General features: G+C 40.9%; 2 protein-coding genes across 11 annotated transcripts in view; one reads left to right on the top strand and one right to left on the bottom strand.

Moving 5' to 3' along the window:
- The window catches only part of syne1b (spectrin repeat containing, nuclear envelope 1b), a 233,595-nt gene extending 227,180 nt beyond the window's left edge, over positions 1 to 6,415 (top strand). For all 7 annotated transcript variants that reach the window (XM_007894396.2, XM_042332964.1, XM_042332961.1 and 4 more), the window contains one exon: positions 5,265 to 6,415. In XM_007894396.2, the coding sequence (XP_007892587.2) occupies positions 5,265 to 5,508 (244 nt within the window). In that variant the 3' untranslated portion in view covers positions 5,509 to 6,415. The remainder of the gene's footprint in view (positions 1 to 5,264) is intronic.
- Positions 6,416 to 9,594: 3,179 nt separating this feature from the next.
- esr1 (estrogen receptor 1) overlaps positions 9,595 to 26,405 on the bottom strand; it is a 117,949-nt gene continuing 101,138 nt past the window's right edge. For 3 of the 4 annotated variants that reach the window (XM_007894403.2, XM_007894404.2, XM_007894406.2), the window contains 3 exons: positions 23,277 to 23,460; positions 21,567 to 21,762; positions 12,953 to 13,404 (listed from right to left, as the gene is read on the bottom strand). In XM_007894403.2, the coding sequence (XP_007892594.1) occupies positions 13,351 to 13,404; positions 21,567 to 21,762; positions 23,277 to 23,460 (434 nt within the window). In that variant the 3' untranslated portion in view covers positions 12,953 to 13,350. Of the gene's footprint in view, positions 11,597 to 12,952; positions 13,405 to 21,566; positions 21,763 to 23,276; positions 23,461 to 26,405 lie in introns of those variants that run through there. The other variant, XM_007894405.2, reaches the window with a different exon arrangement.

The following is a 26,405-nucleotide window of genomic DNA, read 5'->3' as shown; positions in this document are numbered from 1 at the left end:
AACCCTTGCAACCTAACCCCCGCCACAAGAGAGCAGAATTCAGCTACTGTACATTTCCACATCACATGGCTGTCTTCTCGTCCTGAATGTCAAATTTCTCCTTTTATTTCTCTACATCTTGTCTTCCCATTTGCTGTCTTCTAACAAATATACCCATATTTAATAGAGATGGGGAAAAATTCCATTTATCTGAGCTCAAAACAGCTAACCGTACACTCGGGTTGATTTGTAACGCCAGTGCATTAAATCAGCCCTGCGATTGCTTAACCTTTGTATGAGTCTATATGCCTGCTTTCAGTGGCTCTGTTCCAAGCACTCTTAGGGCATGCCAGGTTTAACAACAGCAGCAGCAAACCAGCTGGCCTTGGATAATCTAGTCGTGCTTTAAACCTGCTGAACAACTCTTATTCAAAGCTAATTCTAGCTATGGCAATATACTGGTACAGTAAGGTCAATGTGCTACAGTGTAGTTTATTGTTGTTATTATTATTACATGTTTTTTTTTTACAGTGTACAATATTCAATTTGTTATGTTGACAAGCGGAGAATATAAATTAGTTTCTACTGAATAGAGAAATCAATCAAACACGCAAGCCTGACAGCTTGTGGTCAGTATGCATGTGCATTATAAATGTTTGATCTCAAGCTTTACAAGCTATATCAGTGTTTGTTCTCCGATCAGAGTACTTTGTGTTTGATCTTGCAATGCATCAGCAAACCATAGCCACATATAATCTGGAATCCACATTAAAAAAGCATTGTTTCTAAAGTTCTGTAGCATGAATATCAGGAGTACAAGGGGTGATATGCAAGAAAATGATTTATGAAGGGAAGTGGAGGGGTACAAGAGGGTGGTAGATACAAAAGGCAATGAAAGCTAGGAATAATGGGGTTCAAATACTTCCGTTCTGAATTGTTAAGAAGCTGCCTTTCTTTGACTGAATTGGTTTAATGCCAACTTGCAAAGGCCACCTGAGCTCCTTCACTTTGTGTGCAGTGAGGGTGATCAGACTCGGCTCACAGGTAAAACTCGATAGGCCTAATCCAGTGAGTAGTGTGAAATTTCTGAACAAGGCTTTGGGCAGTTGATCGCGAATTGAGCATTACCTTTTCAGATCAGTTGTAAATTTTAGATAAATGTCCCATTCAGACTTCAGTGCTAACATGAGCGACGTTAGAAAAGGAACTTGCCCTTTGTGATACTTTCAGCCTTATCTTCTATTTTCATTGTAAAGCCACAACGCAGACAAATAGTTGCTATCATTGGTTTGGATTCCACACACAGACACCTCCCCCTCACCCTCAACCCCACCCCACAGAGTAAATGGGCCAGGATACTGGAACTGTCACTCGACAGTCTTCATACCAAAATGCTGAAAGTTCCACATACAAGCAATCCAATTCTAACAGGTCCCCAGTCCGTATTGCAAGCTAACATAGAAGTATGGCCTGACCTACTCATGTCACCTCTGGTGACTCGCCGGAAGCATTGCTGACGTCATTTCACGGAGGAGCAGTGACCTGACGCCCCGGAACTCGCACACATTTTAGCGCCAGGAGTGCAGGTTAGCCGGAGTCCAGAGTAGACTTGCATTCTAAACAACAATGTGCTTTACTGGGATGGGAGTGGGGGGGTCATTATCTTGGGGTTTCCCTGTCTGTATGGTTTGCATTTGTCTGGTATGGGATGCACACACTTCCCCTGAGGGATGCACCCTGCTTATTTAATCTCAAGGGAATTTAGATACAGGTTGGGAAGAGTGTACACTGAGTGCAGCTGAAGTTTAGCAAGCTAAAACCATGCATATTTGCCATTCCATAGTATTGGTAAGTTACCTGCTGCTGCTGCCATTTGGGAAGAATCTCAGTTACTGGTCTGCTCCTCTATGAGCCAGGCTGGCTGGTCCACCGTTATCAGTGCCTGGAGTACTCCTGACCCCGTCTTTATAAAGTGCTCCGAGATGCTATCCAAAGTGAAGGGCACTATATAAATGCATGTTGTTGTTTGGTGTAAGAGGTGGGAATCACACTTGCGCCTTTGAAAGCATCTGGGCATCCAGTAGTTGATACATGGCCCACTGCCCGGACAGCTCAGAACATCCATAGAGTAGCAGAATCTTGGGCTTGATTTCCCAATGATAAAGAGCTGGCTGTGTGATTAATGGAGAGACCCCCCCCCCCCCGATATTTGTGACGTGTGGATGGGCCGACCTGCCAGATACTGAATGATGAAGGCGAGCATGTGGATTCTCACAGCTGTGCTTTGTCGTGTTGTGTATTGCGGAAGAATAAATCCCGTTTTCCACTCCGCCACTGGAAGTTAAACAGTTTTGTGCCCACCATGTAAAGACAGCAATTTACATGCGTCATAGCTGGCTGAGCACCTGAACTTTGGGAGATTGGGAGGAGGAGGGGGGAATGGTCTCTATGAATTGTTTGTGCATCATACTGGGTGAGCAACATATTGAGAGTTCCTGAATTATGCTTCCAGAAAGGAGAAACTAGACTTTCAATTTTTAACAATTGGGAAGGTGATGTTTCGAGCAGATTTTTTTTAGTTTACTCGCTTCAATTTTAATTTGAAACCAAAATAGATTTTTGGCCTAAAATTCAAAGGAAAGAAAACTCTGCAGATTCTAGGAATCCGGAATAAAAACTGGAGAAGAGGTTGTAAAGTGAGAGCAGGTCAACAGTGGTGAGAAATCGTTTGGTATTTCAGGACCTGAAATTGACCTGTTATGAATGTCCAGGGTTTGCAATTCATCAGCGTGCCACTGAGAGGTGAGAAAGGTTAAGATCAATTATAGGACATGCAAAAAGCCAGCGACACCTTTGAACTTTGTTAAAAGCTGCTCTTTTTAAAATGGAGGCCCTGCTTAATTTTAATAAAATAACTGTTAGAAAGCAATTAAGTACTGCCTGTTCCTGTTGTGCCTGTTGCGTCTCATTAACTTCTGCTATTGGCATTCTCAGACAGTCTGAGGTAATGTATAATAGAACTTCAGCAAAGAACACTGTGATGCTGTTTAATGTGCCATGACTTTCAATGCTATAATGGATTTCTGAAATCACTGGGAGAGAACAGTTAAACCACATCTGTAAACTAAATCCTGGAGCACTGATGCAGTCACAGTCACACTCAGTTCTGCCGGGGTTCTTTTCTAAAGGAAAGATTACTCATTACAACAGGTTTTGAGTATTACGCAGGAAAGTTTAAAAGAACCATTTGCTTATGTTATTGAAACAGTTTGTTTTGTTGTGCAACAGACTTGTGTTGAAGACAATGCCACCATTCTTCCTGCATTAGTAACGCACTGAAGGGGAAAGAAGGTAACGGGTGTCATAAAGGGAGCAAATTTAATATGGGGAGAGGTATTGAACAGTGTGCCTCATGAGTCTGTGCTACAACTCCTCCCTCTTAATCCTAGTCTATATTAATGAACTCTGTTTGCAGACTGTGCAGACCTCTTTTGTGAAGAAAATACGAACCTCTTAGGACGGGGAGGAGCAGGGAAAAAAAGCAATCAGATTAAAAGTATTCAGATTAAAAACACAAAGACCACGATAGGGTAAAATAGAAAAGCTATTGCAACCTCACTTGCGAGTTTGTATCACCGAACTTTGTGATACAATATTGACATGAACAAGACTGCAAAAAAAACTTGACCATATCAGTGAGTTAACTATATTAATGGTGTTACCTTACAGTGAGTTTCCACTGTATTTGATGTCTAAGTAGTAATTTGACCCTCGCATAATTTAAATCTCAACATTCAGCATCAAAAGGCTGTATCCAAGAGTGACCCAAGGCTTGTAACTATGAAAACGCTGTCACTAAGACTCGCTGTGGAACAAGGGAGCTAGGAGGATTGTGAACAGGCACAAGGTTGTGCTGCAGCCTCATACATATTCAAAGAGATTTGTTACTGTATCTAATATAGTTTTCATTTGTTCAGTTCCAATTCAGAGGAGCAAAAAACATACTTGGTTTTGAACCAGTCTTAACAGACAAAACCGTGGAGATTGGATGCAAAAGGAAGGTTGTGTTGGATTTGTCGGGGTAGGATGTGACCAGGGAGGGGGTAGAGGGTCAGGGGTTGGGTACAGCCTAGGGTTAAGGTGGCACCAAGACAGCAGCAGCAACTACTACTACAAGCATTCATATAGCACACTTCATGCAAAATAGCGTCTCGGGGTGCTTAACACTTGTAGAAAAGAGCAGAATAAATATGTTAACCCTGAATGACCATTAACTGTAAGACACGGCTTGGTGGCTGATCACTACTAAGGCGCAGTTCTCAGAACAGGGATAAATGTGTTGCCCTGTCTAATAGTTTTCTGACAGTCTTTCTGATAACTCATTATGCTTAGGCTAAAGTTGGATGGCTGTGTGTCTGTGTGGGGAGCTGAATGTGCCTATTAGCAACAGATGACATCAGTGAGGCTGCCTGTTTGCGCATTAAACATGCAGGGTGTGATGTCAGTATGGCCATGATAAACCAGGGAGTGTTCTAACAGGGTCAAAGAATGCATGGTCAGTTTTTTATTTAAAATAACTGATTAATGTTGAGATGGGTATCAATGAAAGATTTGCCATGATAAAATTCACCAATCGTGGCATAACAAAGATGGCTATGGTGGGGATTTAATTATCTTTCATCTGGTATTAAGCAGGCAGACGCAAAGCATTCTGATTTGCCTCAGAATTTGTCAGTGCTTTTTGATGCATCTTAATTTCTTCTTGTTGCTGTGTTGGACCAGCATCAGTAGGAATATTGTTCCTGAGATCATCTGGTGACTGGGGACAGTTTCCCCCTAATTGCTGTATTTGCGGCAGGAGCATTGTGGAGTGTTGCACTGTGACCTGGTGATTGGGAACCCCTTGTTGCGTTGGGGTGAGGGGAGAACCTGGGAAGAAATTACCTGAGGTAACCTGGGAATGGCACCACTCCCAGTGGGCAGAACTCTCAATCACCATCACCTCTATTCATGGTGTAATTGATGAAGAGTAACATTTGGAATTGTCGGTAAGATGACAGAAACGGAAGTTGAGTTTCACTTAACATTTATCAGCAAGTTGCTTAACAGTGAAGCACCTCTGGATTCCTAGTTTGAGCAGGTTAGTAATCCATCAAGTACAAAATGAAAGCCGGAGAGATGCTTTCTGCAAATCGTGTCCTGTAGTACATAACTGGAAGACTTTGCACCCCATGGATTAGCATTACTGGTTCAAGCTGATCTTTGTATTTTTTTTCCTCCTTCAGATCCCACGAAAGAAATCTCAAAGGTTCTTCCCATTCTGAGCAGCAGGGAACCCAGCGGAAACCTTCCTTCTTCCTGCGGGTGCTAAGAGCTGCTTTACCACTGCAGCTTTTGCTGTTGCTATTGATTGGCCTAGCCTGCCTCGTACCAATGACCGAGGAAGATTACAGCTGTACTATGTCTAACAACTTTGCTAGGTCCTTCCATCCCATGTTGAGATACACCAACGGCCCTCCTCCAATATAAGCCATTAGAATATGTAAACAAGTGAAGTCATTTGTGTAGAAGGCCTTTCTCACTAAGGAGGAAGAAAAGGCTTTCACTCTGTCTCATTGTGCTAGCACAATACCTCATTGGCTGGTCGGCCAATTCCTCCTTAAACCAGCTTGCAACAAGTACAGCTCCAAATCAGTTCTCCGTACCTGTCCCCTCCTGTGCTTAATGAATTTAAAGAGAAATGTAAAATATGATTTAAATAGCTTTTTGATGGTAATTATTTTTTTACAGTTTTGGTTTTGGCATGGCCATGTTTAACTGAGCTTTTAAAAAAATAATCCTCTTGAATGTCTGGATGCAAATTGTATAAATGTGAAAGGCACTTTCGAACCAGGGTTTAAATGAGGTTAAGTAGATTCTGGTGGTTTTTATGAAACTATTATTGGGGATAAAGTGGAGCAGGTTATTTATGTATGTACAGTTTGTTAAAGCTGATCCTTGTTTCTTTGCAATTATTATACATACTAATCAATTAAACTTGTGTTCTGGTTTATTTCTTTTCAAAGTCCACACTGTGATTTACACAGCTGTCCCTCCCTGTATTGTTTTCAGGATTTAGCTGAATGAAACCCTGTAAATTCCAATCTCTTAACTATGTTCAGAGCCCTCGATCTGAACACAATGATCCCAGATGAAACAAGAGATGATTAGTTTCTTCTTTATTAAGGGAAGATGCTGAACCACACAGTTGATCAACACAGTTGCTTTGAACTATCATGTAATGGTGACATTCTCAGATAATGGTCCAGCTATGATGAACATTTTTCTATCCAGGAGCAACCTCTTGTGTCTATAAATAAATATAGAAAACTGGTTCTTTGGGTGATGTACAGAACCAAACTTGGTTGCTGATTAAAAGTTGTTTGTTTCTTCTGCAGCCTTGCGTACTGATTCATGAATTGGAAGCATTCGCCCATTTTTGCTGTTCCTGCAAATTATTCTCATCGCTTTGAAACTTTATTTTTTTTAAAAAACTAAATCTTTTATGTGGTTGGCTTCCTTGTGTCTTGTGATTTTCATTGAACTGAAGGGTAGGCATCTGTCCTTGAGCCTTTTCAAATCCATATTTTATTTGCTCAATAACAGTCCAGATTGACTCAAGCATCAGTTTCTTCTTTCTGGAGACAGGAATGCTCAGAATGGTTCCTGCTGGGCTTGATGTGTGAATTGTAGGCTAGATTTTGTGTTGCAACAATCAGAATGTTGGGAGGACTAATGTATAGTAATTCCCCTCACACTCAGCACTTTCTACTTGGATTGCTCCATCTCTGAGCTCTCACTAGCAATAACTAGATAAGACCACGAGATAAGCCTTATAAGGAGGTGTAGTAAATGGGAGAGAAAAAGAAAACCTTGAGAAATATTTTCAGAGATGCCAGGGAGGTAGGACAAGAGGCCACTAGTTCAGGGTTGTGAAGGGCAATTTAGGACAGATGGTGGGAATTATTTCTTTACATGGAAGGGGAGGAGCAAATTGATGGCTGGATCCAGTTCAGAACAAGCCACTCATTGAAGTGTTGTAATAGGGTGAGTATGCTGGGCTGAAGGGATTTCTTCATGCATACCTCTTGTAACTGTTGTCCAAAATTCCAAAAAAAATTTAGTACTCAGTCTTGTATGTACCACAGAGTCTGATCAGCACATGCAGTGTCATTATTTCTGTTGAACACTGCTTCCTTATTTCATTATAAAAATAATATTGCTCTTAGAGTTCTAAACTTCAAACACTGACTCTTTGTTTGGAAAATATAACAACCCTTATGGTATAAATAAACATCAATATACTAACCTTCTCATGGCATGTCAGCCTGGTTGAGATGGTAGCACTTTCTGAGTCAGAAGGTTGTATGTTCAAGCTCTACGTTGGGACTTTGAATTCGGTCTAAGCTGACACTAATGCAGTGAAGTGTGGGGGTGTGGGTGTTTGGTTGCTGCATTGACATAAATGCTATCCTTTGGATGAGACGTTAAACCGAGGTCCTGTCTGTCTGTTCAGGTGAATGATAAAGATCCCATGGCACTATTTGACAAGAGAAGAAAGTTTTTCCTAACAATCCACAAGATAAATTTGGTCATTTACATATTGGCTGTTTGTGGGACAATGCTGGGTCCAAATTGGCTACTGTGTTCACTGACATAATACAGTCACTACACTTCATAGTAAATTCTGCAAAGCACTTTTGAAACATTTCAACGATATGTTAAGGTGCTACATCAAATATATTAACCTCATTATATAAATGTCTATAAATAAACTAATCTCATGATAGAAGAATACTTGTATCCAAGGGAGGTGGAAATTAGAGCTATGTTATATTTAATTAGTATTCGTAATTATATACTGCATTTTCTCCTCACAATGACGTGTTTATTGTCAGTGAGTTTAGCTGTGCAGGTAGGGTTCACTGATTGTTTTGATATATAAAAAATGGTTTTGGTGGACTGCCAAATGCCTTTCTACTTCTGGATATACCTGTGCAGTAGAACCGCCCTTTTCGAGTGTGTGTTTGTGTATTATGCTTTTAGAGTGCAGGTGTTTCCATTGTAACCTGAGCAAAGATTCTATCCCTTTTGACAACGTTCCCAATTTCTGTGCCAAACATTCAACTACCTGTCGTTGAATAGGTGCTATAACTTTTTTTAAAAAATTTAGCTGTACATGAGAAATGCTTTTCTTTCAATGTGAAGCATGTGGGGTCTGGGGAACAGTGCTTAGTGAAATGTAAATAACTAAAGACAGAAAATGTATTTTAAAAACAGAAACTTAAAGAAACTATTAGAGCATTCCAAACTAGAGATGATAAATCTGTCATTTATGCTCCAGTTTGGATGCAATGTTAAAGCTATTGATTAAACCACTAACTTTCTTGAGTGTAACTCACTGAAGGTTACATATACCCTTTATGTGTATGGTGTAATGCACTCAATTTAATGGCCTTTCCTAGTATATAATCTGCACCTGATAGAAACTGCATGACTCATTCTGTATGTTCTTCCTGGTGCCATAAAATTTAACTCATGTTGATAATGGAACAATCCTTTTTCTGACTTTGACTATGAAAAAGTCCAACCCCTTTGCAAATTGTGTGACATTTAGTGACAAGCAGAGCATTACATTCTGCTATGTGTATCCATGTTCGTGATAGGTAATTCACAGCAATCATATCCGTATTCTAAATTGTGGTAAGTAAGATTCTAAATGGGTTTGAGATAGAAAGCTAAGGACAATACATTCAGAAACTCCAAAGTAGTAGAAAGATGAGACAGCTTCAGAGTTTCAAAGGACAATTCCAGGGCAGAAACCAGAAAATATTTCTTTACTAAGAGGAAAACACACAGGACATTGCATGATTGATGAGGTCAATGAGACACTGGGATGAGATCAATGAGCCAAAGGTGATTTCGTGGTAAAAAGTTCTGTATAAATGTAATATTTTAAAAAGGAATTGTTGGTACAGTGCACCAACAAAATTGGGAAAATTGAAGCAAATTCAGAGATATTCTGCCCCCAATGTTCTAGTAGGTAAAAGTGCAGATGTGACACCTAGGCATTACTTCTCAGAAAGTTGCATGTCTGAATCCCATTGTATGCTACCTCAGCTAGTGCAGCATTAGAGGTGCTGAAGCCACTCCACGTGGGCGGGAAGAGTTGGCCATGTTTCTTGCTCATCATCGCTATCCAGTTACCCCAGCAAGAACGTTTGTGCATAAGTGAACGCCAGATGAAGGCAGAGTCAGACCCAGCTGAAATAGCTTGCCACCACTCACTGTCCTGAAGAATGGACACAGAGTTAGAAAGGACTCGGCAATGAGTCAGTGTCTTCAAAAGAGCAAAGGAAATTGGCAAGAAGTAGTGGTTGTTCGGGAATAAGTTAATCATTGGAGCAATCACCTTGTTCACCGTAAGGAAAGGTTTTGGATGGCTGCTGACTCCATCACATTAGTGTATCCTGAATGACCTCGTCTTGTTGCTGCATATTTAAGTTCCTATCCTCAGTATCACATTGAGGATTTATTAACTGTCTAGACATAAAATAAAACACTGCGACCAGCTTGTTAAGTCACAACTTTATTTCACGCATTCAATATGCAGGTAAATCATTCCACATGCATGAGATTTTCCTAAATTAAATCACACAAAAAAATTACAAAGAACAGTGTCAGCTGAAATAATGTATTAAGAAGGAATAAAAAGAAAAGTATTACAAAACACTTTTTGGTGCTACAAAGTGCCAAACCCTTCTTGAGAAAAAAGGGCTACCATTATTTAATAGGTAGTGCATTACAATAGGTAGTACAAACAATTAATGTCAATCTAGTTAGCATTTCAGTAAGGTAGTGCCTAGTATGAATTATGTAAATATATAACCGTAAGAACTTTGTTTACTCAGTAAAGTGATAAATCATGTGCTCCTTCGTAAGATTTGCATTTTTCAGAAGGATCTGTTTTGAATTGCATTTGGTGAGGCTAACTCTTGTGAGTCTCAAACTAGAAACACCAGTGTTGCATGTGGGAACGAGACCGAGCTTCCATCAGTGTGCAATCTGCATCTGTCTCCTCCACTATGTATTGCTACATCTGGGCAATGCCAGAATGCAATTCCCATATTTACATCCAATTTCAACGGCAAACCTCACTAAACACGGTGTAACCATGTTAACACATGGCAAACCCTCAAAAACACTGGCACAATTTTGTAAAAGTCATCCTTTGTATTATTCTCATTCATATTTCATGCTGAGTGAACAATACAGCACAAGTATGTAATCAAAATTTTCATTGAATTAACTCTTTATATTCATCATTGGATTGTTTGTACTTTCTGATTTATGTAAACCTAGGACAGCTGCAGCTTACACAGTGCCTGACATTCGTCAAAATTGTTGACCTAGTTTTCAACAGTGTTTCAATGCCAGTAGCACTGAGCTCTGTTTTTCAACACAATCTTTGTGCATCAGCTTAAAACAAATCCAAAAATATATATTTTCTCTTTGATTAATAACTGTCAATCTTTGGGTCTGTCCTTGACGGTTTTTTTGCACCAAAACCTAAAACAAATCTGAAAATAATTTGCTCTGCATATCTAGTATGCCAAAACATTTATTTTGCAAGTGTAACTTAAGAGTGCATTGCTGTGAGGAAAGTTTAGCAGAGCTGAGTTGGGGTAACACAAAGACTAACATCACAGACAATGGTTTCTCTTACAGATTATTATCAAAGAAAACATTTTACCCTCAATGCCTTGCTCACACAATACATTTAGTCACTCTTACACTTTGTTCTCATGCAAACATTCACATGGGTGGAATTTCATCACATATATAAGTGTAACATAAAAAAAGCCATTTAAAGCTGGAATTTACAGTGAATAATTATTTAGTGCCAATGGTCAGGCTCGACTGTCGAGGGATGATAGGGGTGGGGTTGGAATGGGGAGTTTTTGACTTTGGAATAATCCCAAGAATTGGGTTGTTCGCTCACCCCTCAGGCAGCCGAGCCTATAAACATTAAGGGACGTTGTCCAAATAAATCTTGCTGACTGGACTCTGCTGCATTTGGTAATTAGGACAGACTGAAATTTATTACATTTGGCAAAAAATATAATTTCCAACATATAAAATGAAGATTTTACTTGAAATGTCCCAATTAGATAATATAAATATTTTGTTAAAGGAAAAACATTCAAGAGAAACAGCTTTTATGGCACAGTAGAATAACTGCAACTCACTAACGCACATTTACATTTCTTTGGTTTCAACTGTGTTCATTTTTGCCGTAATATCACTTTTCATACAAATCACATACTACTTTTCACAGAATTTAAGATCATCCAACCAGCCATTATCAGGCAGATCCGCTTAACCTGAAGCCTCACAGTAAAGGTTGTGGTAGCTGGTTGATTCTAACATTGTGAACTTATAAAAAAATAACAGATTCAACTTTTGTGGCTGAGGATTTGATCCAGTTTCAACTCTGTAGATCCACTGTCCTGTCCTCACTTGCTTCATTTCTGCTTCAAACAGCACAGCGGGCTGAGCATTTCTTATCTGGACAACTCTGTTACAATAAAAACATTATCAGCTGCCTTTTAAAAAATAATCATCTAACAAAACACCATTTTCTGTAATCTTCCCTATCAAGCAATTGGATTGCATTTTAATAATATTTTGTGACTATATGCAGTGATCAGTAAGCTTATCTAGTAAGATGCAAAGCTATGTACAAATTGCAAGCTTTGTAAAATCTAAGAATGGGCAACATTTGAGTAACTGAGCTGTCTCCTCAATTTAATTTACAAGGTTTAAAAATGATTTGAGAACTATAGGCAAGGAATCTGACAAAAATATGTTTAAGAGCACTAACAGCAAATATTTAATGCATCAATAGCTTGTATATGAACAAAAGTGAATTGCTGACAAATAAACCTATAAAAATACATTCACTTGTCTGTTTAGATGAGCTATACAATGGCAATAGTCCATATCATACTAATGCCTTCTGAAGTTACATACTATTGAGCGTCAGTAATTTCAGTTTGAGAAATACTTTGCTTTGCATTATCCCTTGCAGTTTTGAATAACTAACCAATAACAAATTTACAAATGTGTATGCATTTCCCTTTACAAAACATGCCAAATGTTCTTGGGCTATTGTCATAGCCTTACGAAGATAAAGTACACAATCAAGAACGAGGCAAGTACATTTACATGGCCTAAAGTAGAACAAGTCTCATCCCCAGTACTTGGGACTGATCAATTTGATCTTTGTGACCAGGAAACTGACCATTCTACTCAGACCAACACATTGAGTTATTACAATCAAATTACAGTAAATGCAGAACTGAAAACAGCACAATATGAGACTGAAAGTTGTGAATGCTGCACGCGTTCTTTGCCATCTACAGTTTTTTTTAATATGCTACACTCATTCTTTTTGTTGGGCTGCACATTTTTTTGTTGTGCCATTTCAAAGGAATTTTCAAAACATTTGCACAGTAGTATTTTTGCAACAGCAGGTGTTAGCAGCCAACGAATCAAGTGTCACCTTTAAATAGCAATAAAATAACAGCACAGAGTGTAATCGGTCAGCTGAACGTACAACTTCTGTGCCAGCAGAATTACACCCTCGGGGAAAGGCTGCTTTCAAACCTGGGCAAGACGTCCACAACACCGGAACAGCATGAGTTGCCTTTCAGCAACATATGCAAGTTTCATACTTGCATATGCTGTGCTTCACTGCAACCTACAACAGTTCATTGTGTTAACCAACAGAGAGGTTCGTCAGAAGCATTTCATTAAGATTTTCATTATAGCAAATGTTTTCTTGCCCCAATGACATCAATTCACAGCAGCTATTACCAACGAAAAAGCACCAATTGTGTTCCGATGTCAGTAAAGGTATGTCCTATGTACCACAGCATACGTTTGTATTCATTATGAGGAACTGAAAAGGGGCACAAATTTGTTTCACTGGCACCGAACAGGTTGAACAAACAAGTTGAACTTGGTAATGTTTGGGGAACAGTGACTGAGAAATTCCACAAGGTCTGTTGTGCATTCCTGGTCTTCACATTATTCATGTACGATTGAAAAGCGATTATTGTAAGGTATGTCGTGCTGATACCAAGTTATATGAGCAGGGAAAGAATATGAGGAGATTATCCAGCATCAAAGAAGACATGAACCATTGAATCTTCTATGTTGGGAGGACATATCAAATGGCTTCAAATAGCTGACTGGGAACACCAAGCTGGAGGATAAGACATCGACTTAAGAACACACATAAGGATAGATGTAGACTGGCATGAATGCCTACTCCATGGAAAACAATGGTTTCTGTATCCCTGGATCCGGGAGAAACAATGTCTGTAAATCGAAAGAGGTCAGCGTTATAAATTGGAGATGTGAGAATCGGGAAATAGTCTGGATATGCTCAATTAAAGAGATCAGGAAGGAAGTGTTTGTGTAGAACTTTCCCCCCAGAAAATAGAGTCTGCTATAGGGTAGGTTTTGCATGGTCTGAGCAAGAAGTGGACTTGATGGATAAGTGACTTTTACATTTCAGGGTTCTTATCCACGCTGGGAGTAAACTATAATGCTGGAAGAGATTAAATAATGTGATCTGAATATCTCTTATATTAAGATCACACTGTTTAAAACTCAGTATTTGCCTCCAATTTCCACCCCTCCTCTGTCTCCTGCTCGGACGAATCAGGCCTGAGGTGTGGGATACAAGCTTACATTACACAGTGAATGTCAGCATTGTAATGACCCGTGTAAACTATGCTGGTGAATCTCGAAACTGCCTCCATGAAACACTCATGTCGCTTGTTGGATAATGAGCAGGAACAGCACCTTTAGTTAATTCTCCCCTCCCTAGCCTCAGGACACTAAATCCCCCACTGCCATCAGTTGCTGGGAGAAGGGGTTTAGCCCAGCAGTTGATTCATCGTTCACTAGGTCAAAAACCGGGTGAGTCAACAATAAACACGGCAAACAGAATGCTGGGCTACATTTTCAAATGAGTTGAGTTCAGATCCCCAGATTTCATGCTGAAGGTGTACACATTTTATTCCAACCACAGGGAAATTTCCATGTGGAGTCCTGTAGCTCAGTGGTTGAGCACTCGCTTTGCAAGCTAGAGACCTGAGTTCAATTCCAGGCAGGGCGAAACCTTGGGCAAGTTTCCTTACTCCACACGCTTAATAATAATCCCTCCAAAAACCAAAAACAATAATAAATTGGTCATTTTCAATCCACGACTGTTTGTGGGACATTGCTGTGCGCAATTGGCTGCCGCGTTCCCCCACAAATATACAGTCAATTCACTTTACAGTGTGTTCTGTGAAGCGCTTTGGGACGTCCTCCCGACGTGAAAAGCGCTATATCAAATGCAAGGATTATTATTATTATTATTATTACAGTATTCTGCTCAGGCAGCACCTGGAGTATAAAGAGCAACAAGGGTGATCTTCAGTGTTGAAGGGCTATTAGCAATCATCAGATAAGATAGGCTTATCAACCTTGAAAAGAGATCTCTCGGCTGGGACTTTTAGAGGTATATAAGATTTTAAATTGGATTGAGAAAGTAAAGCTAGAACAATACCTTCAGATATACAGAAGATGGCAAGACAATAGGAAACAGGCTTTGGGCTGAAAAGGGCAATGTCAGGACAGGCACCAGGAAGTATGTATTTACAGTGGGTAATTAACAACTGGAACAGGTTACCAGGAAGGTGGTTGAGGCCAATACGCTAGACTCATTTAAGAAACAGCTTCATGCTGTATTGGAGGAGAATAGTAGGGTGGGTATTCTGGAAGGATGAGATCAAATGGGACAAAAGGCCTTCTTCATCCAAAATTTCTCTTGTGATCTTGTGAAATTGGCCAAAGGGCCTTTTTCAACCAAATCTTTTTTGTAACCTAAATTATAATTATGTAAAAGATTACTGATTCATAATCCACTGTTAGTAGTAAAGACTTGTTCTTAGTTGTGGTCATGATTGCCTATTTCCTTTATGCTCCCCAGCCAGATAACCTACTCTCAATAATCCAAGTAAGAGTGACACAAATTGAAATAAATGTACTAGACATACTTTCAATTTCCGATGGACAGACATTTTAATCTCAGAATAGGCCTTTATAACTTGCAACACATCATAATGAACCTGAAACGACTCAAATCCAGGATTCATATGTTACTTTCTACAGATTGCCAAGCAACTTTAATATAATTGAAGGATTATAGATCTTTTCTGATGTATAAATAAATGCTAATCTTTTCAATATAATTATCTGGTTTCTTTTAACAGCGTGATTTCAATTGTAAGGTGTTCTATGCTTGCCTGGAACTTCTGCCTTCCATTTCAGCAGATCCTATTCCCAACATTTTACTCTAAAATAACATTGCTGAGAGAATAAGTACCAATGATTTCAAGTGGTACAATTGATTCTACTAACATTTTTTTAAAGATATATTTTGACTCATACATTATTGGATATTCTCAAACAAAAAGTGAAAAGCGCTATATCAAATGCAAGGATTATTGTTATTATATCATTTTTCCAATTCTTTTTGCAAATCAAGAAAATGAATTTCTCTTGTTAAACATCACCTTTTCTTTCACATATTTTATATCACAATAAAGAAGGTTGACTTCTGGGTCAAAAGGTCGACATTGACGAGTGCAAAGACATCCACCCAGGAGATATTAATAATAATTCTTGCATTTGATATTGCGCTTTATTACGTCATTGAGACATCTCAAAGCACTTCATAGAATATATTGTAAAATGGATTGACTGTACTTTTACATCTCTGGTGATATTATGAAAATCAGTTATTTGTATCAAAAAACAAAATAATAATGTACGTTGATACTGTCTAAATTTTTTTCAAAAAATCAAAATCAGGCAAATATATTCATAACCATGTTTCATCTAAACGTTGGGGCAGAAATGACATTTACCCAACAGCTAGTTCTACTTTGGTATTACAAGTGTTGAGCCACCACACCACAGAGAGAAAAGGCTTTAAGCAAACAAAATCATAGAAAATGCATTTGAATACCAAGATGCACTTGGTGTAATGATAATAATAATAATAATAATAATAATAATAATAATCCTTGCATTTGATATAGCGCTTTTCACGTCGGGAGGACGTCCCAAAGCGCTTCACAGAAGACACTGTAAAGTGAATTGACTGTATATTTGTGGGCGAACGCGGCAGCCAATTGCGCACAGCAATGTCCCACAAACAGTCGTAGATTGAAAATGACCAATTTATTATTGTTTTTTTTTTTTTGGAGGGATTATTATTAGGTGTGTGGAGTAAGGAAACTTGCTCAAGGTTTCGCCCTCTGCCTGGAATTGAACTCAGGTCTCTCACTTGCAAAGCGAGTGCTCTAACCACTGAGCTATAGGACTCCGAAATAATAATAATGGAAAGATTTTAAATGTCAATAAATTTGCAGTTTCTTCATTATTTAATCTCCCCATTTCACATTGCCTTTGTATCAAATTAAACACTTTAACACCTCCTGTCAAAATATTTGAAATTTGTTTGTCACCATTTAGCTGCATCATCAAAAATATAGTTAATTGTATCCAAATCCCTGACTGTCCAGCACTTTGGGACATCCTCCTGACGTGAAAGGTGCTAAACAGATGTAAGTTGTTGTTGTTATTGTCAATTTAATTTTAGAACTATGGAAAACTAGTTTCCAACTTTTGAATTCCGAATTTTAAGAATTTTCTGATCGAAAACATTTTCAGTCAATTGTCATAACCATGAGGCATTTTTTGTCTCTGCTGCCAGATTACAAATGAAAAGAACAGGAGTCATTCCTTTGAATGCTCTCATATATTGATCTCCTCCTCAGTTTGCATGTACAACACTAAATCGAAAGAGATGCCCTCCAAAGCACTAGCATAGAAGGCAGCTTTCTTCATAACTGAATGGAAATAACAAGGAAAACTTAATCTCCAGTCAAACTTCTCTTATTTTTCTTCTCTTCCTAGGAGTTGAATTAAATTTATCTTCAGAACCATAGGAAGCTGAACACTGCACCCATTTTTTGGAACTCTCTCCCTCTACCCTTCTTTCTAGCCCCCTCTCTATCTGCCTTTAAACCCTAAAAATCTACTTCGTCTCCTGCACCTTTGATCATCTCTGCCTTCTCCCCTCCTCTCTTTTCAGCTTCCAACACGGTTGCTGTGAAGCATTCTAAGACATTATCCTACATGAAGGGCAGTATATAAATGTAAGACCTTTGTTGGAATAAGACTCTAATGTAACCACAAAGGCCTCGGATGAGCCCTGAAGCTATCAATCCCAATAGAATCATAGAATATTACTGCATAGAAATAGGCCATTCAGCCCACCAAGTCTGTGTAGCATGAACTGGAGTTTGCAGGAGATTTCCAGGCCAAAGTAGGGAGAATAATCTGTGTTATAATGCTTTGAGTCACTACTGTGCATGAAAGGTGCTATATAAATGCAAGCTGTTGTTGTTTAAAGAATCCTAGGAGCATATAGCATGGAAATAGGCCATTCAGCCCATCAATCTTTTTCTTCATGAATTGTCTAATCTAATCATACTCTCCTGTTCACTCCCTACTGTTCAATGTTTCTCTTTTTCAAGTATCTATCAAATTTCATTTCAAAATGATATTTGGACTTCAGCTCAGATTTCTAGGAGAGTAGAATTCCTGGATGCTGATGTGAGTTTTAAAACAATATTTATAACTTTTGGAAACAAGTGCCTATTTGTACAGGTTAGATTTTAAACATTATCTGGGCATAAATAGTGGACTAATTCAAATTTAGCCACAACACTAAGCAGAATCACCAGCACTTTGAAGAAGGTGGAGCCTAAACATTACACCAACAAAAACAACAACTTGGATTTATATAGCGCCCTCAACGCCGGACGGTGTCTCAGAGCCCTTCACAGTAACGGATCCCGGGGCCGAGCCAGGGGAGTGGGAGGAAGGTGACCAAAGGCGCAGTTGAAAAGAAAGGTCTTCACGCCTGAAAATAGGAAAAGAAGGAGCGAGGCGAAGGGAGTGAGGAAGGGAGTTCCAGAGCCTCGGGGCATAGTGGCTGAAAGCATGGCCGCCGAGGGTGGAGCGGAGGACTCGGGGGACGAGGAGAAGGCCAGACCTGGAGGAACGAAGGCAACAGGTACTGTTTCGAGGAGAGAGGAGGTCAGAGAGGTAGGGGGGTACAGAGGAGTGGAGGGATTTGAATACAAGGGTAAGGATCTTGAAGTCGATCCTCTCTGGGACAGGCAGCTGATGCCGTCCCACTGATCGCTCGCTCCCAGTCTCTGCGTGCGTGTTTTGGCTGCCGGCCCGACCCGAGCCTCCCCTTCCACTTTAAATGTCTCTCCTCCCATCCACCTCTATCCACTACTCCCCCTCTGTCCTTCTCTCCCACCTCTCTCCCCGCCTTCTCTTTCTCCTCGACCCCATCACCACTTCCCTCTGCTCCAGCCTGGGCATTCTCCTCCTTGCCCATTGTGGCTCCCGGCACTAGCTATCCCAGAGCAGCAACCCCACGTGTCCAATCATTCACTCCCTCCGCTCAAACCGCCTCCTTAAGGCAAACCCAACTCCCCCTTCCTTCATACGTACCCTTCCAAACTCTCCACTCACACCACTCTCCACAACCATCTCTCCTGTACACCCCAAAATCCTCTCTGCATCACTCTCTCCTCCCTCCCCTCCGTCCAGCAAACTCATCCGCATTTCCCTCCAAAACGTCCGTTCCCTCTCAAATAAAGCCTCACCATCCACGACCTTATCCTGGACGAGCACCTTGACATTCTTGGGCTCACCGAAACCTGGCTCTCCCCAAATGACCCGTCCCCTAGTGGAAGCTTCCCCTCCAGTCTATACCTTCCACCACACCCCCCATCCAAATCAGGGTGGCAGCAGGGTGGCCTTAATTTCCAAAGCCTCCCTTGGTCTTACCCCCTACTCCTCTGGCTGCTTCCCCTCCTTTGAGCACCTCACCCTCCTCCACCCCTCTCTCCCATTGAAAATCCTCCTTGTCTATTGCCCTCCTAAGCCCCCCTGCTCCTTCTATCTCTACTCCCCTCTCTTCCCTGTCCCTCTGCTCCGAGCGCCTACTCATAATGGGCGATTTCAACTTCCACCTAAACTCCCCTTGCACTACTTCTGCCGACTTTACTGCCCTCCTCTCCTCCCTAAACCTCACCCTTCATATAAATTCACCAACCCACAACTGTGGTCATGCCTTTGACCTCATTATCACCCACGGCCTTGACATTTCCGACCTCAGCATAGTGGACAAGGCCATCTCGGACCACTTCCTCATCTCCTTCTCCTCTCACATCCCTCTCTCCTCCACCAAGCCCTCAACCATCCTCTACCACCCTTGGAAAAGACAAATGTCCCCTGAGACACTCACAAAGGCCCTCGCATCATCAAACATCCTATCCCTCTGGCCTTCCACCCACGGAGACCCTGAAGCAGTCCAGCTGCTCCATGATCGCCTCTCTTCCACCTTCAACTCCCTCGTCCCTCTGAAATCAGGGACCATCTCCAAACCCACCCGATTCCCCTGGTACAACAACCATCTCCGCCACCTAAAAACCCAAACCCATCTGCTCGAATGCAGATGGCGGAAAACTGGCCTGACAGTTCACTGCCAACTGTGGCTCGATCATCTGCACAGCTACCGCCGTTCCTTGACATGCACAAAAACGCCCTTCTACTCCAACATCATCTTGGAGGCTAAACACAGCCCTAAAATCCTTTTTTCCACCACCCACTACCTCCTCCGTGCCCCCACCTCAGGCCTCCTCAATCTTCACATCAAATGCAAAGTGCGAAGAGGTCATGGACTTCTTTTCATCTAAAATACACAACATCCGCCAGGCAGCCTCATCCACCTGCCCCTTGTCACCCACCACCACGCCCTCACTGTCCCCTTCACTCTCCCCGTCATCTGCTCCTACCACGACCCTCATCCTACATTTCTTCCTTCCCATCTCTCCCTCCTCCCTCTCACCAACCATCACCTCCATGAAACCCACCACCTGCTGCCTCGACCCCCTCCCCACCAACTTGCTGGTCACCCAGCTCCTCCTCCTCTGCCCACTACTGGCTGACATTATCAACCAGTCCCTCTCCCCCCTCAAAACTGCTGTCATCTCCCCCCTCCTCAAAAAACCTTCCCGAGATCCCTCAAACCCCAGCCACTAACGCCCCATTTCTAACCTGCTCTTCTTCACAAAGTCCTAGAACGCGATGTTGCCAGTCAACTTCGTGCACACCTCTCCTCCCACTCCCATTCGAACCCCTCCAGTCCACTTTCCGCCCTGCCCACAGTACAGAGAAAGTTACAAACGACATCCTCTTTATCTGTGACCAGGGCTCCCTCTGCCTCTTTGTCCTCCTGGACCTCTTTGTGGCGTTTGACACAATCGATCACGCCATCCTCCTCCACCACCTTTCCTCCGCCATCCACCTCAGTGGGATTGCACTCGCCTGGTTCGAGTCCTACCTCACAAACCGTCAGCAGTACATCTGCACAAACGGCTTCTCCTCTCACTCTCACCCGGTTACCTGCGGGGTACCCCAAGGATCCATCCTTGGCCCCCTCCTCTTTCTGATCTACATGCTCCCTCTTGGGGATGTCATCCGCAGACATGGGGTACATTTCTACATGTACACGGACGACACCCAATTCCATTTTTCCACCTTTCTTTGCGACTCCCAGTCCGCTGATGTTCTGTCAGCCTGCCTGTCAGATCTCAGGAGCAGGATGAATGCAAATTTCCTTCAGCTGAACGTTGACAAGACAGAAGCCATGCCTTTGTCACCTCTCGGCTGGACTATTGTAACGCCCTCCTCACCGGCCTCCCCTCCTCTGCCATCCATAAAATCCAGATCATTCAAAACTCTAATGCCCACATTCTCACCCACTCCAAAATCCGCTCCCCGGTCACCCCAGTCCTTGCCAGACTGCACTGGTGCACTTTCTTATCATCAATGATGATAAGAGAAAAGTATTGTAGGCAGTGACAAGGTAGGGTCTAATACAGGGCATGGGAATGGGGTGATTATGTGCAGAGGGTGACCTGTCTTCAAAGACAAACATATAGATCCTCTTGTATTAATCCTGCATTTTCAAAGTATGGTGTTATCTGGGCCATTCTCTTATCCAGTGTCGATCCTCAAGAATCAAATAATTCATGGTAAATTCTTAAGGAGTATTTAAAACAATACCCCTCAATAACTTTGCATGTCTCCTTCACCAATAACAACCACAATTCGTAGTCAGTAGGGTACATAAAATGTATTAATGCATGACCTCCTGAGTACCATTGTTAATTACCATTGATTTAACCTGTGAGATGATGAAGCTTAGTGATGTGAACTTTCTGTAGTGGGTTTGCTTTGCATACAAGTGATTGTAGGTAGTTTTCTGTTGGGATTTTTGTAAATCTGTGGGCCACAGGAGCAATTACCTATATGGACATTTCAAAACTCACTTCAGTCTTCTTTAGTGATAATGAAGAGGAGGAGGATGTCATGCCTCTATTCATCGGGTTTGGAGTATTTCCATCAGACTGCATCTTGTCCACTGGCGTATGCATTCTGTGGGCATCCAGCATCTCCAGCAGCAAGTCATAGAGTGGAACAATGTTCTTACACTTCATACTGTACAGGTGCTCCATGCCTTTGTTACTGTTGATCAAATCACATCAGAAAGAAATCAGTTCAGTCCCACACAACTATCACTGCACATGCATAACATTCTAAAACAGGAAATATCACACTCCGTCTGTATTTACAAACTGCTCACACAACTACACAGAACACTCGCTCCAATATAAAGTCAAATGATGTGCTTACACAAAAGGTAAGCATGAATTTACCAAGGTTTTAGCAACAAGAGACTACTTTAATAATCAGTAATGTTAATTGAGAATTATTACCTGAAGAAAAAAGAGGAAGTTTGGATTTTCTTTTTACACAGTGTGACTGAAATACAGATTATTGAATGTCTCTCACAAATGACGGTTGAATTATGTTCCCATAATAACATTTAAAAGGAATCAGATAAATATTTGAGGACAAAAATAATATTAAAATGTATTTGGAAAGAGAATAGGATTAGAGAGGTAGCTCCAATAGACGAGCAGCACCAGCACAGACACAATGGTCTGATCTGCCTGATTCTGTACTGTAACATTTCTCTAATCACCAGGTGCTATTATTCGCCCTCTTCCTGACCATCAACCCCTACCCACACCTGTCCCCACCCCCACCAGTGATATTTTAATTGAGATCACTATTTACACTATTTTACAGAAGTGAATAGTCAGTTCACTGCCCACCAGAGCAAAAATGTATTCAGTCAAAAATAATAACACAGTTGATATAGTATTCAGGAATTGAATTCACTTGGAGCTTCCTTAAATTCACTAGAATACATATAACATATAACCTATAATCTGGATAACTATAAGTATAAAAAATATATTTTATAACACCAATACTCTGCACAGGCTATACAGTTGTGAAGCAAATGTTGCATGGTGGCACAGCTTTCTATTTTGGAATTTTGGTTTGCTTTCTTTAGTTTATCCCTGGCTCCTTTGGTGTGTATCCATGTTGTGCACCATCTTAGTTAATACAGGCTCTGCTATTGCTGTCTTATAGCTGTCCACAGTAAGTAGCTCATGTGAATTTAGTAATTACTAAACATCCAAAATAGGTATATATACGCCACCAGAGAAATGAAAACAGCTCCTAAACTGTGGAGAACTTTAAATTGTTCTTTTCTGATCAGCAACATTTTCTCTATCATCTATTTGGAATTATTTGCGTTTATCCAGTGAAGGCTGATTGGGGGAACGTGTTTCAAAGAAGTCACTGAAGTCACCAAACAGTTCACAGGAGCAAGATTCACACCAGTAGAGGGAGAGTCATTCATAACAAGCGATGACAACATTTCACAAGCACAGGCGTTATCTCAGCACATTGTTGTTTGACAAATGTTTTTGATGTACCATCAAAAATAGAATACAAACACAGGTAAAAGTTAACCACAAAAAAAGAAATTATAATGCTTTGGAATGCTAACTTTCATCAGGTTGCCAATGGTGAGATTTGCAATTTGAAACATAACCAAGAAAGTTTTATTCCACATGAGCCAAATTCTCCATCCTAGACACTGATGTTCCTAAGGCGCTTACCTCATGTGCCTGATGTGAGAGAGGAGGAGCAGGAGTTGAGCCAGCCGTCGAGACTGCTGCTGCAGGGAGAGGCCTGCCCTGGTGATAAAGTGAACCAAAGCATCAGTGATTTTGTCCAGGATTATCTGAATCTGCTCACTGTCATTCAGTGCCTCCATCGTACTTGAGAGGAAAGGAAACACACCTAGAGAAAAACAAAATAAGTCAATGAATTAATAAAATAATTTGGATATTATTTACTATATGTTATAGGAGAGAAAATCAGCTACCAAAGTTCATTTATCAACTGCTTTTTTAACAATCTACATTCAGCGAGCGCAAGAAATGTTTTGTTTTATCGCTGTCTGTTTTACCGCTGTCTATTTTTCCTACAGATGCTGACTAGCCCCAGGACCAATTAGATCTAAGACACACCCAGTCCCAACACTAGCCCCAACCCCTCTACTATCAGCTCCAACACCATCTCCAACCCCACCACCATCAGCTCCACACCAGCCCAAACACCATTATTAGACCATCATTAACTGAATTCCCATCCTAATCCAGCCAACCGATATCCTGGCTCTTACCCAGTACCCATCCATGCCCTAGCCTCTAGCTAGTCTCACCACAAACCAAAGCCCCAAACTAAACCTAATCCTAGCTTCATCCCAACCATGTGCAAACCCCAGCCCAATATTTCCAGACCATCAATAGGTTCATCTGGGAAGGAAGACCACTGAGTATATGATTTAAAGGCTTTAACTCCCCAAAGAGGAAGGTGGAGTGAGTCTCCAGAATTATTGGGCTGCACAGCTCCCAGGATCCAAGTGTTCAGAATTGCCTTCTTTAGAACATCCAATTGAATACAGAGACACTGCCCAATAGCCATTCACTATATCTTTCCCCCACACAGCCAGAAAAAATATTCTCTTTATATTCTCCTGTAAAATATTCTCTTTATCCAGTAATTTATGTGGCCCAAACAGCTTGTAAAGCAAGTTGATGTGTTACTGATTGTCAGATATCTGTCCTACAGCAACCCGAAAACAAAAGGAATGATTTAATCCTTAACACAAGGCAGATTTTTACCAAGGGATAAAATGGAAAAATGACTCCTCATTACTGGATTTGTTGTAAGGCAAATAACAGGAGGTTTATACAAAAATTGACTGATTAATTTAGTCACACTGCATTCCATCTGTTTTTGGCGATGTGAATCAGTGCTCGCTGAAAAATACTGGCTATCTATTTCTAAATGGTAGTCTGACTGCAGCCCTTGTTTAACACAACTGAGCTAATCAAATATTGTAGGGTTAGTAACCAGATTGCCATATAGTGACAAATCAAAGACAAGTTAATGCCCAGATCTGAGGCTTCTGCCTGTGCTGCTAAGCTTCTGTTTTTGAGTCAATTACAGTACTAGGAAGTGAGTGAAAGTGCCCTGGGTTGATCCACCCTCTATGATATCCCCAGTCATGTGGGAAGCAGACCGATTACATACAGGATCTCCCCAGGTTCTGATGTGGACCTGCTTCTAGTGAGAACCTGGTTCTCATGGACAATTGAATTACAGTTAATTGTCTGGCCTCAGATTAGGCTTTTTATTCCATTCGACCTAACTCTTCCTTGAGATTTCATTACTTCCTGGTCTCAAATACTATGTCTCCCATGTCAGGCTGTATTTAGACAACTCTTCTGGTCCTGATTTCTCTTCCTACTGGACCTCCCCTAAAGATCAAATGTCCCCTACTCAGGAATCCCTCATTTTATTACTGAAGTCTGGGAACTTTAGACTTATTTTCTGGAACTCAATTTTACCCCTGGGAAACTGCTTATTCCTCCTATGGGAAAGTGCCAAAGCTGCTCTGTGGGAAAATTATCCGTGCCTACAGCAAAATAAAAATGCTCCCCAGGAGTCACAGGAGCATTGTATTCAAGAGCTGGAACCTGCACATAACAGAATACCCAAAGAGTGCTGGATTACCCCTCATTTCTGAAACCTAACATCTGCACTGCCTGAACAATATCCTTGAGTGCAGAGGCAAGTCAAGCTGCCTGAAACTGGCAAACACACAAGCTCAGATTTGGAATAATTGATTTTGTATGCAGACTGATGCCCTATCTGCTACATATAATGTAAAACACTTGGGAAGGAGATCAGAAGAATGAGGAGTTACTATGTAACTGGATTCTTATTATCCCAGAAGACTGTCAATTGTATAAAGAATATATCTGTGTGCTGAGCGTGTGAAGCCTCCTAATTCCAGAACCCACCACTTCAACAAAATCCGTTCTCTTTCCCCAAACACAAGCTCTCCAGCTTGAATCTGCTGAGAACCACTTGGACACTAGCCCATCCTAGATGACTTAAATGTAATCCATTTACAGGCAAATGGACACCACAGCAGGAGACAGAACCACTATCTTTGAGAGACACCGTTCTACTACCAGGCTCTAGGAAGCATCAAGGAGCAAGAAAAAAGATCAAGTTTACTACTGCCCCAGGCAAAGGGATCATAAATTCCTTTATGCTGAAAGGGAGTGACTGGGCTCACTACTAAAGTAAAACTCATGGTCTCTAATGGATTCTAGAACATATTTTAACGCAATGAAAATCAAACCATATACTGCACTGGACTGTTTTCTGACTGAATCTTCCCCATTGCATTAAATAAGAAAATATTTCTGGAATTGTCAGAGCAGAGATTAATGAGGAGTTACTGTGTGAATGGAATTATTTTCATCCTCTGAAAACAAAACTAAAAGAATAATCTGGCCCGTATAAGAATAAGCAAGGCAAATATAACTCGCAAATACCAAAAGAGTTAAAGTTGTACATTGGAACTGGAGGATTTCAGAAAATCGCAGAATATTTGCATAAAAATATAACCAGCAAGAGCTGAACCAAGTGTAAAGGCAATACCACAGCAAACAACAGAGCAGCTCCATGTGCCAAGCCTACTGCAACCACACAAATACAAGCAACTGTACTTAATATCTTCCCTAATAAATTTGCTTTTACTCTCTGCTCTTCTATCAGTATTTTACAGTCTCCTTGACCTTAGGCTTATAAGGACAAAAAGCAGACGTCTGTTGTGATATGAGAATATGTTTAAGAACAAAGTGTGTTTTGTAGTTTAAAGGTTT

Source organism: Callorhinchus milii, unplaced genomic scaffold (genome assembly GCF_018977255.1).
Source record: "Callorhinchus milii isolate IMCB2004 unplaced genomic scaffold, IMCB_Cmil_1.0 Scaffold3, whole genome shotgun sequence".
NCBI lineage: Eukaryota > Metazoa > Chordata > Chondrichthyes > Chimaeriformes > Callorhinchidae > Callorhinchus > Callorhinchus milii.
This window is presented reverse-complemented; position numbering and strand designations above follow the sequence as displayed.